Source organism: Microcaecilia unicolor, chromosome 2, assembly GCF_901765095.1.
Source record: "Microcaecilia unicolor chromosome 2, aMicUni1.1, whole genome shotgun sequence".
Taxonomy (NCBI): domain Eukaryota; kingdom Metazoa; phylum Chordata; class Amphibia; order Gymnophiona; family Siphonopidae; genus Microcaecilia; species Microcaecilia unicolor.
The window spans coordinates 260,709,180-260,725,112 of NC_044032.1; the positions used below are offsets into that span (position 1 = coordinate 260,709,180).

Sequence of the window (15,933 nt, forward strand, 5' to 3'; positions counted from 1 at the left end):
AGCAACATCATTTTGATTGCATTAATACGCCCTGTCCACGATATTGTCAGTCCCTCCCATCTGTCGAGCTCCGCAAAATGTTCCACAATCTTCTTATGGTAATTAGCTGAGAACAAGCTCTCCACATTGGGTGTTATGTGTATCCACAGATATTTAATGAATTTGGTGGCCCAAACAAATGGGAAGGCAGCTTTCAGCTGAGGAATTTTCTGCGGAGGAACAGTGAGATTAAGGATTTCTGATTTGGTAATGTTGATCTTAAACCCTGATAATTGGCCATATTGTGTAATAGTTTCCATAGCCTGTTGCAGAGAGGACTCTGGGAAGGATAAGGTTAAGAGCACATCATCTGCAAACAGCATGATTTTATGTTCCCTTCATCCCCTGATCAGGCCCCTAATCCCAGAGTTCCCCTGATCAAGCTAGCAAGTGGTTTGATGGACAAGCAAATAGTAGTGGAGAAACTGCACAACCCTGTCTGGTTCTCCTATGGAGCTCCAAAGGTTTAGTATATGTGCCATTTATTTTTAGAGTTGCTAGGCTTGTATACAGCAATTTGAGCCATGCCATGTAGCGCCCCCCCTATCCCCACATTCTTCAGGACAGTAAACAAGAATGACCAGTTCACCCGGTTGAATGCTTTTTCCAGCATCAATCGAGAGCAACAGTGCTGGTGTCCAGTCAACTCTTGCCTGTTGAATTATGTGTAGCAAGCATCTAATGTATCATGAGTCTGGCGACCCGTAATAAACCCTGCCTGGTCCTCGTGTATCAGCTGAGGCAGTACCAGCTGAAGTCTACATGCTAGGATCGTCGTAAAGATTTTATAGTCTGTATTTAAGAGGGAAATTGGTAATTGGTCTATAGGAGCCACACTGCTGGGGATCTTTCCCCGGTTTCAACAACGTGACTGCGGCCAATCTCCAGGAATGGGGCAGTTCCTGTGCAGTGTCAAAGGAGGTGAAGACTCTCAGCAATATAAGAGCCAATCGCTTAGTAAACAGTTTATAAAACCTGGTGGGGAAGCCATCTGGATCAGGGGCCTTATTGTGGGGTAGGTCTGATATCGCCCATTCAATATCATCTAATGTTATGGGTGCAGATAGCAACGCTGTCTCTCTCTGCGATAGCTGTGGAAGACTGGCCTCCTGGAGGTAGGCCTCTATGGCCGATGGAGTTATTTCAGGTAGATAGAGCTCTGTATAATAATCATAGAAAGCCTCCTGAATTTGCTCCGATTGGCTACACTGTACCCCCGAGGTGTTTTTAATGTTAAAGATATGATTACATTGGGCTTGTTTCTTTAATTTGCAAGCTAATAACCTACTAGCTTTGTCACCAGATTCAAAGTGCTCCTGCTGTACACGTTGCAATTGAGCTGAAAGCTCAGCCATTTGAACCTCATTAAGCTTTAATCTGAGCTAATGTAATGCTTCGGTTCTCTTGAGATCAGAGGGATCCGCTTTGTGCAGCCTCTCCAACTGTGCTATCTTGCCTCTAAGATCCTGTTCCTGAACAGGCCGATTTTTAGTAAGATGGGCTTGTAATGCTATGACGTGTCTGTGAAGGACTGCTTTTAAGCCTTCCCATAAAGTGAGTGTGGTTGTATCTCCCCTAGGTCATTGAATTCAAAAATATTCCACAATGTATTTCTCCACAGTAGAAATGTTGTGCGGGTCTTGCAATAATGTCTCATTAAGCCGCCAATATCTGGGACCCTTAGGTATATTTATTGTTCCCAGAGTCAATACCACCGGGGAGTGATCAGACCTTGTGCGTGGTTCAATTGTTACTGCTTGCAGATTACTTGCTATAGCCCCGTCCCCCAGCCAGAGGTCAATCCTGGAATATGTATTATACTTAGGAGAGAAGTATGTGTAATCCCTCTCTTGACCATGATTCCCGCGCCAGAGGTCAACCAGCCCCCTGTTGAATTATCTAGTGGCGGGTCTATTATAAGATTAAAGTCACCCCCTATCACTAGTTGTCCCTGTACATGGCGTTGTAAAACCCTCTCCATGTCTGCTAAAAAGGACCTTTGCCCCTCATTAGGCACATAAATTGATAACATGGTATATTGAGTGTTATATAGGGATGCTGTAACTAAGAGATAGCTGCCGCCTTTATCAGATATAATGTTATGCATTTGCCATGGAAGAGCATCTGAAAAAGCTATAAGGACCCCTTTTGTTTTTTGGTTAGTTGTGTTGGAGGCAAATAAACAGTGGGAAACCGCTTATGACTAACTAATTTTTCATGCTGCTGTTTCAAATGGGTCTCCTGAATGATATCACATCTGCCCTTAGGCACAACATTTCTTTATACATTAATTTGCATTTCATATGCGAGTTAAGACCACAAACATTCAGAGTAACACAACTGAACATTAGTCATAGGCCCCCTATCATTTAGCAAGCCTAGTCAGCCGCCACTACCAGATGCCATATAGTTTCCCCCGTCCCCTCCAACCCCCCACCCCTACTCCCCCAGTACCAACCGTGACACATCAACATGTCTGCGGGAGAAGGAAGTGATTCCCCGATCCATCTGCCAGTCAAATATAGTTGAACCTCAACACTCGCGAAGGTTTAACGCTTGTCTCCATCCGGTCAGCCTATTTAGTATAGCAAAAGTTTTTATAGCTGTTAGTCTCATCCTGGGCCTGATGGCGATGTAACTTGTCTTCCAGAGATCTGTCTCCTAAGGCAGCCCTTCCCTTGAGATACGCTATGCAATTTCGGCCTGCCTTCCTTCTTACTGCCTGGCTGCTGATGCTTCCCTGGTGGGTTGACTTGATCGCCAGCGGGTAGAAATTCTTGTGCTTCTTCCATCGAGGCCACTCTGTGCTGTTTGTCCTCCTTGTAGAACACTAGGGCAAAAGGGTGCTGCCACTTACACTGAATCCCCTCCTCTCTCAATCGGTTGGTTAGAGGGCATAGTTCGCTCTGCCGTTTGAGGGTGGTAGTTGAAAGGTCATGGTAAATCTCTATGGGGTAACTGTCCCACACTATAGGGCTAGCCGCCCTCACTTTGTGCATCACAGCTTCCTTCAATTTGAATTCAGCAAAGCATACCACGATATCTTTAGTCATATTTGGTTTTCTTGTCCCCAAGGCTCGGTGAGCATGTTCAATACGAATGGATGCAGGTGCATGGGGGTTATCAGGGTCAGAGAGCAAGTGGGCCGCAAGGCGCTGCACAACTTCTTCGCAATCTGAATATTCAGGTAACTCTGACAGCCCACTCACCCATATGTTGGAGCGACGGCTCCGATTTTCTAAATCTTCCACCTTATCTAGTAGGTGCCTGATTTCACTTTTTTGGTCCTGTAACTGCTGTTCAAGCATAGTTAGAGACTCTTGCGTGTTCTTCCAGGCCCACTTCTGTTTCAGCCACTCGACTACCCAGTTCTGCTATTTCTCCTCGGAGGTCTGCTCCCAGCGTTGCCAAATCTTGGTGCATTGTCTTTAAATTTAATCTGATTTCTTGAAGCCAAGTGCATAATGTGGTCCATGTTTCATGTTGTGGTAAAGGCACCTCTCCAATCTCACTGGGCACCGCAATCTCCGGCGAGAGCTGTTGGTTCTCCCCATCTCGAGTGCCATGTTCCTCTGGGTGCGTAGCTGGAAACATCGCCTTCTGCTGAAATGCATACACTTGTAAATCGAGTGATTTTGCTTGCGAGGCCGTCATTACCCATGTAGCACTCCATGCCCTTCAATCAAGAATGTGTCCCACGTGATATAGCGTTGAGGAAAGCTGTTAATTAAGCTAATTCTTGGCAGTGGCTTGGGAGCTCCATTTTCAAGCTGCCATTTGGGTCTGTGATGTCACTTCCTCCCTAACAGGTTAAAATTTCATAGTTGGCACATCATCATCCTCCTTTTCACTGGTGATGTGCTTTAGGCTATCATGATGTGGTTGAACAGCCTGTACAATGACCTCCTTTGACAGAAATTCCATATTAGGGACACTCACATCATTAATTTTGTCCCACTCTAACCGGTCACTTATTTCAGCAGAAGTTTCTATGGCAAAGTCTTTTAATATATTGTAGATATAGGCAACTTTTTATTCGTTTTTCTGGTTAAACGTATTGATATCTGTTTCACTGAAGCCTTCAAAGTCAGACTTGCTGCCAGAATCACTGGAAGAACTGTTTTGAGCAAAGACATCACCCAATCTTCTCATCCAGCAGTTTTCTGTAAATAGCTGTTTTACATCATCTCATGCCTCTGTAATGATATAAATAATTTCTTTTAGATTTCAACTTTTTCAGAAATTCAGGAATGTTAAGATTTTCTGATGAAACCAGGACAGAAATGACCTCACATCTGTAATTGTGTTTGAAGTTCTTGAATGCCTTGGTCTAGGGATTGAATTTTGGATGTGGTAGTTAAAGGACTCAAATTTTCTAAACTCTAGAGATCAGAGACTCTGCTGGAGGGGGTGTGAGGCAATTTTGAGCAACAGGGGTGCCTTTTCCTTAAGTTTCTTCAACTGCAAATTTTTTCAAACAAATGGAACAAATGCTGCTTTTATAAATTACAGGCAGTTTGGATTTATTTAGGTGACTGAAGCATCGTGGATTTTCAGTGGAAGTAGCTTGTGACTGCTAATTTTATTTGTGCAGAAAAGCAGTGTGATGTGATTTTTTTTTTTTTTTGGACTCGTGCTTAAGTGCCAAAGTTTTATCTGGTAACAAGTTTCATAAACAAGGCTGTTTTATCACTATTATACCCTCTGTTCGGTATACCTCCATTATCAAGGACAGCTGTTAACTCACTGGGTAATACACTGGCAGCAGCTTCATCTGCAGATCAGCGTTCCCCAGAAATCAATATTTGTGAAATTCCATGGCGTTTTCTTGAACCTATTAATGTACTCTCTATTGGCAGAAAATTCATTCCTAATCAAATGTCCAAATTTATTTGCTTTTGCTTGGAGTATTGGGCCGCTAAGACGTGTTCCTTTATTTCACTCTTGTGTGACCCATGTTCGCAGTGCTTTATCAAGTTTGGGTTTGGCTGTATAACGCACACATTTTCATTCGAGTCCTTGTGAAGTGTCAATGTATTTAATGATGTTACGGAGTTTAGCTTCATTTCCAAGCTAGCCTCTGAACCTTTATTTAGAAATATTGAGGTCTTTCGAAATTTTAGCTTGTGACTCTCCTTTGCATACTCTATCCACAGCCGATAATTTTTCAACTAACAGCACTTTCACTTATTTCCATCCATTTAAAATTTAAAATGGTAAAACTTAAACTTAACAAGAATTAGGGGAGGGATGGGGAAAGGGGATTTAGCTTTTGTTGTTTGTATTATTCTTACTGTTTATTGTGGCTTTCAGTTTGTATCTTGTTGATTTTCTGTTGTAATACAATTACAAATAAAAGTTGGGAAAAAAAAATCTTAGCAAGAATTAGTTAGAAATACGTCTAGCTTCTGTCACACTTGGACCAGAAAAGATGCTCGTTCTTGGCAGATAATACACGGTAGGCTGTTTCAGAAATTATCAGGTTGTGCGTATGTAATTACCGCATAAAAAGCAATCACATGCATTAATTGGTGTTCCAGTCTGCCTGCTTATTCCTATCATCTGTGCATTAACTAGAGGTGTATGCAAGCTGTCACCTATAGAGGCTTGACCAGTTGCAAGCTATTGCTCCATCTTCAAGTCAGTTTGCCTACCTTCCTTAGTCCTGTACCATTCTAGGTAGGTGAGCATAGAAGCTTCTATAATTAAAACACCCATGCTTTCCCCTTGCTATCAACCTGTCTTTTACCCATCTTCTGTCATTAATCCCCTCAGCTTCCTTTCACTTTTCCCACAGACTGAGCATGCCGTCTTTCTAATGCTTGTATAAAGGTGCAGTTTTTGAAAACTTCTTCTTTCCTTTTACCAGCTGTGATACAGATTCACTTGCCCTTACACAGTCACTCCTGACATACCTTCCTTCTACCTCCACTCTCTCAACAGGTGCTCTGTCCATGTACAGATGCAGGCTCTGATAGTTTTAAACGCAGTAAGCGGAAGCAGAAGGAATTGGGGCTGTATAAATCGGACACAGAAAGCTTAGGACTGTCTGCACAAGACCTTCGAGACCCCGGATCAGTAGTAAGTAGCCAGGAGCAATAACCATAAAGTCAGGTGCATGGGAGGAAGGAGCCTCGATTCACTGTTTTGTCTCTCTTCTCCCCCCCCCCTCCCCCCACCCTCATTCCCTCAGATCCTGGCCTTTAAGGAAGGAGAACAGAAGGAAAAAGAAGGGATTCTGCAGCTGCGGAAGTCTAACCAGCACAAGGCTTGCATGCGGGCAGTGAATCCTGAGGAGCAGATAGAAGTCTGCATGTGTGGCCAGCCCCTCACGGACCTCATGTTGCAGTGCAACCTTTGCCAGGACTGGTTCCATGGCTCATGCGTGCCCTGCCCCAAGCTGGGTGGCCAGAAGCACTCTTTGGCTTGGTGGGACTGGTCCACAAAGTTCTTGTGTTCTCTGTGCATGCGCTCACGCCGACCGCGCCTGGAGACAATCCTTTCACTGTTGGTAGCCTTGCAGAAGTTGCCAGTGAGGCTGCCAGAGGGAGAAGCTCTTCAGTGCTTGACAGAAAGAGCCATCACCTGGCAGGACCGGGCAAGGCAGGCACTAGCAACCCAAGAAGTGGCATTACTTCTGGAGAAATTGAATGAGCTGCGACAGCGGCTGCAGAGTGACATGACCAAGGAGATGGTAGCACTGAAGGAAAGCGCATGGAATGAACAGCAGCAGAAAATGGTATGCTTAGTCCTTACCCCCTCCTTTTTTGGCTTACTGTTCACAGATTTAGGAAGCCGTGCTGTCTGAGAAACTGTTTCTGGGGGTCAGGTTCAGTCCTGTTCTTGAAATATGCATGATTAGCTGTGTTTCTTCATCTTTGTTCAGCAGGTTCCACTTGAAAATGGGGACAAGGTGACTGAGAATGGCAACAGTGTACCTTCAGGTAAGAGAACTCTTGTCCTCATGCCTGCTTCACAGGTGTCAAAAGCCAACAACATTCCTCCAGGACCCTGCAGAGGTACAGTCAATTATCCATGTTTTTACCTTTGGGGAAGGTTGAGAGAACCACAGATTTCTATTTCACAGTTAAGAAAAGGGGGATAGTCACTGTGGAAAAAAGTGTAGGAGGGAGGCATTTGGTGATTGTGATTTCTCATCCGTGTAAAACCCAAAGTTTATGTATCTTGGAAATGGCAGAGCAAGGGGAGACTCCCTGCACAGATTTACTTTCAGTTCATTACAGGAGCAGTTTAGCATTGATTATGCCATAATAGACCCAGAAAAGAGTTGAAGCATCAACTCCAGTCTTATTATCTACCAGACTATAGCCAAATAACCATATAGATCAAAGTAAATACCAGTACCCAGTATCCAACCTCAAGAATCAAACAAGCAAATAAAATAAAACAAAAACCAGGAATACAAACTATCATAAGAGCAAAATCTAGAATAATTTCAAATGTAATGCACAAAACTAGTATGCAAAACCCTACACTGTCAAGTTTCAGCTTCTGTGAAAGAAGGTTGTATGAAAATTGGCCCTAGTAACACAGTACTATTGGTCCTTTAATGGTTGTTTTTTTTGTTTTGTTTTTTAGATCTTAGATACTAGACTGGCGTATAACAGCTTTGTCTCATCTTTTATAGATCTTTGTCATCCTTTTTATTTGTATTTTACCCTTGATGCAGGTGGAAGCCAAAACTTGCCAAGTTTTAGGTATTACAATTGAAAATATTATTGATTTTGCTTTTGAGATAGTTAGATTTTATGATGATTCTTCATCTCTCCAGACCAGTCCTGACGCAAAAGGTATGCACTCTCTGCCAGTCGGTGGAGACTGAGAACTAATTTAATGCTTGTAAGTATCCTGTGCAACCTCTAGCCAGTCAGTATCTTCAAGTGAGGCACCCAGTGCATTCTGGAAATTGGTCTGGTAAACCTCACCTAAGGGAGTTCTTTGGTAATCTTGATTGGGTTCTACCCTGACATATTAGCGTATTTGGGTGGGGGGGGGGAGAGACAGGATCTACGCCCCCCTCATTGAAGTTCCCATTTGGGACTTGGTGGCCTGTGCCTGTCATCTTCCTTTGCTGTGGGAGGGGGAGGACCTTTAGTGCCTTGCCTGGGGGGAGAAAAAGTCTCAGCAGCATGTTAATGTAAAAAAAAAAAAAAAAAAGCTGTTCTGCATCTGTAGCAGCCTTGGGCAGTGCTGGGTCCCAGGACAGGGGGGTTTATGGTCCCTCAATGCTCAGAGGGGTCTTACTGTAGCTGTTGCACAAGAATTTTCAGCAAGTGGTTAGTTCCAAATATGCACAGGATTGTGCCATCATGGTTCCTACAGCCAAGGAGCTGATGATAAACAAGATTGCGGCTCTGCTGCTAAGGGAAATCCAAAGATCGAGAGTGACATGATTTTGTTGGAAACTGCTGTCATTTTATCAGATGCACATTCTCAGCCTTCTTAGGAAGGAACCCCAGTGTTGAGCTTGATGGAGACTCGGGTAGGGGGTGGATTTGGACAGTAACCAGAAGCTGGGCTAGGTAGTAGGGTAAAGCTTTAGCCAGGAGTTTGCCCTCCTCATGCACCAAACATTTTGTCTGCAGAAAGGCATGGCCTAGGACTAGGAAGTCTAGAAGGGCCCGCCAACTCTTTCCAGCATGAAGGTCGGCCCATTGGTGGCAAAGATGCCTCAGATCTCTTTGGCAGGAAATTGGATGATGTAATCACTGGTGTCGGCAGATTCTTTGGTCCCAGACAGGAATCTGTCAGAGACCTAGACAGAATTCCAGGAGATTTGGCTGGCGGAAGAAGTGGACCATCTAGGGAGGATGCTGCAGATTTTTCAAAGAGATGAGGTGGCATTCATTGATCACTGAGGTTGTTCTGGTGCTGAAGATCTCCAAAGATTGGCCAGCAATAAGCAACAAGGCAGAGGATCCACTGTTGGAAGGGATGAAGAAGCCGTCCAGAGCTTTCCCATTATACACACCAATTAATGAAATGATACAAGTGGAGTGGGACACCCCAGATGCAGTGCAGGCAAATCTGTCATGAATATTCATTGAACCAAAATATGATGACTAAAATATTTCAGATATACTATAATACTATTTTGTAGTATATTTGAAATATTTTGCTTAAATAATTTGTAAAGTGTTTGACAATAGAAAGGAGAAATTAGATCTTACCTGCTAATTTGCTTTCCTTTAGTCCCTCCGGACCGGACCAGGATTGGACTGATGGGTTGTGCTCGCCTACCAGCAGGTGGAGACTGAGAAAAAACTCTGACTCTAGAGAGCCAATAGGAGCCCTGGCCATGTGACCTTAGCCTCAGTATTTGAATAACAAAGCAGGAAAGAAAGAAAGACCTTCTGTGCCGTATGGAATCCTAGCAGCCACAAATTCCTCGGCAAAGCCAAGTACTAGAGCTCACCAGCAACTCTCACCAGAGAAGTGGTATGGCCCCTTATGCATTAGAGCTCACCAGCAACTCTCACCAGAGAAGTGGTATGGCCCCTTATGTATTAGAGCTCACCCGCAACTCTCCGCAGAGAAGTGGTATGGCTCATTTGTATTATAGCTCACCAGCAACTCTCACCAGAGAAGTGGTATGGCTCACTCGTATTATAGCCGACCAGCAATTCTCACCAGAGAAGAGGTATGGCTCACTTGTATCATAGCTCACCAGCAACTCCCACCAGAGAAGTGGTATAGCTCACTCGTATTATAGCCGACCAGTAATTCTCACCAGAGAAGAGGTATGGCTCACTTGTATCATAGCTCACCAGCAAGGTATGGCTCACTCGTATTATAGCTGACCAGCAATTCTCACCAGAGAAGAGGTATGGCTCACTTGTATCATAGCTCCCCAGCAACTCCCACCAGAAGAGAGGTATGGCTCACTTGTATTATAGATCACCAGCAATTCCCACCAGAGAAGTGGTATGGCCCTTTAAAGCTGTACAGATATCTACCAAGATACATATAAACATATACATATACCAGGAACGGAGCCCACCAGCAACTTCGACCAGAGAAGTGACATGGCTCACTTAAAATTCTATCTACACAGTGACATGGCTCACTTAAAATTCTATCTACACACGCTTCTGGCTTAATTGCTTGTTTGTGGTGGTGGTTATTTTTTATTTATTCATTTTTTATTGATTTATTTATTTTAATATTCCGTTGAAAAGATGACGAAAATGGGAGGGGCCTGGTCCGGTCCGGAGGGACTAAAGGAAAGCAAATTAGCAGGTAAGATCTAATTTCTCCTTCCTTAGCGTCCCTCCGGACCGGACCAGGATTGGACTGATGGGAAGTACCAAAGCAGTAATCTTACGGGAGGGACAGACATTGAGAACGCGGTAGAGTCCCTTAAAACACCCAAACTAGGATGAATAACGAGCCGAAAACTTGACGATCCAAGAGCCACCAACAAACTAAATAGGATGACTACAAAGCAAGAAAACTGAAAAGTCCAAGTGACGCTGAACATGCCCCCTCTACCAAGGGCCGCTATATATTGTTCCCTACCGCACTATTAGTACAGCGCAAAGGACAGAGAGAGAGTCGAGAAAAAAACGACTGAACGAAAGATGGCAAAAGTAGAGACGGAGCCGCCTTGAAACAAACAAACAAAAAATCTGCAATGAATCTACCATTCCTGCAGATATCCTAGACCCTTGCCAACCTAGCAATAGATTGGAAGTATGTAAAGGCTGTCAGTGAGAAAGTACCTGATCACTTGAAGCTAAAGAGGTAAAAATAAGAGTGCAGTTAAATAAATCAGCCTAGAATAAAATACCATGCAGGAGAAGAAGGTACCTAAATTCCTGCTGCAAACTAGACTGAAGGTCCCAATCAACTGCCAGCCGCTGCAGTTAGACAATATGAAGAAAACATATCTCAGAGCGCAATTCAAATGAGAGAGAAAGAATAGTCTGTAGCTGTTGCCTCTGCAAGCAGATCACCTGAGACTCTTGTCGTAGACCCCAATTAGTGGAAACGGGAATAAAACAACAGTAGACACTTGTCAGTACCTTTTATCTGTTAGATACATATAGGAGTCCATAAACCACTACACAGTTCCAGGAATAACATGCAGAGAATGTTTGTACGTTTAGGAATCTAGCCAGGTGCTCTTGGCCTGGGTTGGCCGTGGACAGAAAGCTGGGCTCGATGAAACCTTTGACCTTTTCCCAGTGTGGTATTACATATGTACTTATGTAGTAGACTATATATATACATATATTTTTTTCCTCGATGTAGCCACCAAAAACTGTCCACTGTGTATATTCTCCAGGCATACCTGCAGGAAGGATGCTCAATCTCAACCACCAGACCCGTGTTGCACTATTGAGAATACAGAGGCCAACTGAGCTGAGGGAATACCATCCAAGATAAATATCCGGGTGCGAGAGGGCATGTATCCGTGCCACTGACGAATCTTTCCAGCAAGAGACTAAGCGAGGAATATGGGAGGTCAGAGCAAAACCAAAAGGTTCTAGAACTGGGACGTCCCATTAAGGTACCCTCCGCTGACAACGCCCAGAAGGAGAGAGTCTAGCACGGTGAAATCAAGGAGGAAAAACCCACACAAAAAAATACACATAAGGTTCTCTTATTTATTTATTTATTTATTTCAATTATTCCAATGCCCCTGAAATTGACGGAGTGAAAAGTTGCCAAAGGAGACTACCGAGACTCCAAAGAGAATGCAGAAGAAATTCCTTCTTGGGAGCTAGAAAGAAAAATTGTACTCTGCAAAATAGAGGCAGGAAATGGCCAAAGGCCCAAGATCATCAAGAAAAAACATAAAGTGGGATGCTTGAACTTGACTAAACAAAGAGAGAAAAAACAGAGATATGAAATGAAATCTAATGAGATCACATGAAAGCTCAAAAGAGAGATCAAATGAGAGACCTGGCTGCATTCACCACGTAACCTAGAGTCTGTCCGAAATGCACCACCCGTTGCTTGATGTGACAACTCTGCCAATAAGATTGTCTCTAATGAACCGGTTGTCTAGGAAAGGATGAAACGAGAAGCCTTGCTTCATGAGCGCCACTGCTACTACGACCATAACTTAAGTGAAAGTGCGCGGAGCCGCCGCTAGACTGAAGAGCAGGGCAAGAAAACTGGTAATTGAGGACCTTCTCAACATCCTTGTATCATGGTCATCTCTCCTCCCATACTGAGATGTACTGAGATGTACCGAGATGAATGTGGTATTTGCCACCTGTATGGACCCCAACTGAGAACAGGATGGTGGGCTTGATGGAATCTTAGTCTTTCCCCGTATGACAAAACTCATGTACCGATAGCAAAAATGCACAGGAAGTGAAAAAAAAATATATATATATATGTGAAACGGACAAAAGTGGTGAAATTTTGTGCCACAGCCTTTCAGGTGAAGGCAATGGAAACAAGACTGTATGTGACTTTACTAAAGTTTGAGACAAGAACATAAGATCTCTAAGGAAGAGATAATGGATGCTATGAACGAGCATACCGGACAAAAACCAGAATGTTTACAAACTGTTAATGCGGTATTGATAGAAAAAACTATAAATGACCTCATATGTTCCGTAATTACCAGAAAACAGCCAAGATGAAAAAATGAGAGGTTCACGCCAGTTGGAAAAGTAGGGAAAATATGAATAAAGCATGCCCTCAAAGGCAGCTACAAAATTGGGCGCTTAGTAGCCCAGACTGTCCCTCAGGGAATACGAAAGAGCTATAGATCCCCATGGCCTCTGAACAATGCACCCTATGTCATAGAAAAAAATTTATTAAGTTTTTAAAACACTGTAGAATACTATAGCCATGGAGGGAAATACTTGAAAGGAAATAAGATATTATAGCAAGAATTGTAGAGCATCAATCATTGACTATTAGATTCTTATCCGCCATCATCTACTATGTTACCATTCTGAGGTAAATCCTGCTAACAGAAAAGGTGGTGGATTAGCACAGCAGCCTGTTGGCGAAGGTGGAGGAGACAATACTGTGTCTAAATTCAAGAAAGCTGGAGCCAAGAATATAAGATCTCTAAGGAAGAGGAAGGGATAGTAGATGGTATGTATAGGCATACTGGACCAAACCATAAAGTTTACCATCTGCCAATGCTGAACTGATAGCGAAGATAAAAAACCCCATTAGATGGTTTGAGAACCTTCCACTATCCTTAAGGGGGAAATATGCAAAATGAAAAAGTGACCTCATTGTCTAAGTGGTCATCTGTCCTGTAACTATCCGAAGAAAGCCAAAATTAAATATGAGAGGGTTCAAGACAGTTGGAAAAGAGGGAGGACATGAACCAAGCATTCCTGCAGCTGAGTGATTGGGAGCTTGATAGACAGGGCAGTCCCCCAGAGAATATGAGAGAGCTTATATATATTTTTTGGCATCGAAAAACAATCTACTCTATGCCTATAGATAAAAATTCTTAAATTCTGAAAAATAAAAAACACTGTATAACACTACAGCCAATGAGAGAAATGCTTAAAAGGAACAAACTCTGTGTATACAAAAATTAAAATCATAACCTTGTCAAAACTGACATTACAACCTTGCAGAATTTCCATAGACTCAAGGCAGAAAAAGAATAAGAAATATGGTAACCGCAACACTGGGAAACCAGAGAGAAAAATAATCCTGGAATATAGAGCAAGCAGCCTCAAACCATTTGTGCTAATGGAGTGCATAAATGCGTTCTTCTGTTCTCATTCGTATAATTCGTTGTAGATTTAAATTACGGAGTGCCACACATAACACCGAGCCCTGCGTGGAGCACTACACATAACACAGAGCACTGCGATCTGAAGGAGCAGGCTGCAATACAGAAAACAACTCTGGCGCTGACAAAAAACATGCTGCAGCCTCTCCTGCATAATGGAGCTCTCTACATCCAAATAAAAACACTTCGCGTCGTGGGAAACAAACAAAATGGGCACCGCACTTGCAGAATTCGCGGGAGCGGCATCCGGAGGTGCACCTGACCCGTCCAGAACTGCTACAGCAGACCGCGACGGCGAGGAACTCTGGGCTGACAACTGAAGCCCCGAAGACGGCGAAAGAGAAGGTCCCGACGCACCCCCCAGCGGTGTACAATATTTACAGGAGCTGGAAGAGGAGATCCCCCAACGCTGGCATACAGCGTAGCGTCTCAGCTTCTCGGACATGACGGTAATGCGCGTGCACGCGCGTACCCGATTCGCGCCAAAATCTTTTTTTTTTTTTTTTTGAAGCCCTGTTCCGCCGAACAAACCGCTAAAATTAAAACTGACCAACAAAAACAGAAGGAAGAGCAATAACCAGCCAAGAAAACTCCTCCAAATTACTGCTGCCTCTTTTTTTTTTTTTTTTTTTTTTTTTTTTTTTTTTTAACAGCTAGATAATATAGACACCCAAAACAGCAACCAGAGCTGCCTGCTCGTTAAAGTAATGGGGAAAAACACAGAGCTGCCTGCTCGTGATTTAGCTTGCTCTTTAAAATGCTTATAAGTTTTAACTTTCTATAGTGGCTGCCTCTCCCAAAGACATACACCTTTCTAAACAAAGGGTAGTCCTTCCCAGCCACGTATGGGAGATGGGGAGGAAGGGGGGAGGGACTCGGGGACACCCGAGTTTAACACCCCCAGAGGCTGTAAAGAAAGGAAACAAGAAAGGAAAAGAAATCCCTGCCTGACCAGCGTCTAACAGAGAATTCCTAGGCACAGAAGAAGAGGTAGCATTATTAACCACTAAAAGATAAAGAGAGAGACTAATGGGCTCGCTTCCTACCTGCTGGGAGACTGAGAAAATACTGAGGCTAAGGTCACATGGCCAGGGCTCCTATTGGCTCTCTAGAGTCAGAGTTTTTTCTCAGTCTCCACCTGCTGGTAGGCGAGCACAACCCATCAGTCCAATCCTGGTCCGGTCCGGAGGGACGCTAAGGAAAGAGTGTTTAGCTCAGAGGTTTATTTGTGTGAATATTCATTGTGGATATCCTGAAAACCTGACTGGCCCTGGGGTGCCTCCAGGGCCAGGTTTGGGAATCACTGAACTAGATTGTATTCCAGTGTTCTTCACTGCATGGCCTGGAGACCAGTGGCAGACTCAATTGGCCCTAAGTGTGGCTCCATGATTCTTTCCCCAGTATACATTCTCCCCCCACCTTTTCCTCAGACTTGCTATTGGCGTGCCTCCTTAACAGGTATTCTGTTTAATATCTGTACCATGCAGGTTTTGGTGAGTTTGAGCTAAATCCCACTCTGTTCTCACAAGACTGGAGGAGTACCATTCAGTTCAAACTTACTGCAAGCTATGTGGTGCTGGAACAAAACAAAATAGCTGTTGAAAAGGTGGCACCGCGAGGGAGGGACGAGGCAAGATGGCAGCGTGAATCCAGCGTTGTGAGAGACACTGATCTTTTGCTGGATTTCTTCATTATATTTTTTCCTGAAATCATGCCTCATACAAAGAGAAAGGGGACTGTGAGATGCAGAGAAGAATTAGAACACTTCCCCTTAAAACTAGCTATTAAAAAAAAAAACAATTGTCGCAAATGCACTCCACACCACTAGGCACTATGTGATTGAACATGAAATCTTGGGGTGGGGGGGGGGGGGGGGGAACACACTATATTTATGTAGCAAATCATCTGTACCAAACCCACACTCAGAATTCATAACAGCTACAATCTACAAAAAGTAAGCAATGCAACCCTAGAATACTAGTACACCACATATTAGAAGGTGCAGATGTAAAACCAGAACAAGCTAGACTGCTAGAAATTCCTGCACAGAACCAATGTACGGTACTATCAGATCTCAGTCACATATGCCATCATCGAACAAAGGATAAGTGACCACATACTAGAAACTATACGGACAAAACCCAAGAGGC

At 43.6% G+C, this 15,933-nt stretch overlaps 1 protein-coding gene across 5 annotated transcripts in view; it reads left to right on the plus strand.

Moving 5' to 3' along the window:
* KDM5C (lysine demethylase 5C) overlaps nucleotides 1-15,933 on the plus strand; it is a 187,140-nt gene that overhangs the window by 144,628 nt on the left and 26,579 nt on the right. For 4 of the 5 annotated variants that reach the window (XM_030194031.1, XM_030194034.1, XM_030194030.1 and 1 more), the window contains 3 exons: nucleotides 5,983-6,120; nucleotides 6,233-6,778; nucleotides 6,926-6,983. In XM_030194031.1, coding sequence (XP_030049891.1) covers nucleotides 5,983-6,120; nucleotides 6,233-6,778; nucleotides 6,926-6,983 — 742 coding nt within the window. The remainder of the gene's footprint in view (nucleotides 1-5,982; nucleotides 6,121-6,232; nucleotides 6,779-6,925; nucleotides 6,984-15,933) is intronic. The other variant, XM_030194032.1, reaches the window with a different exon arrangement.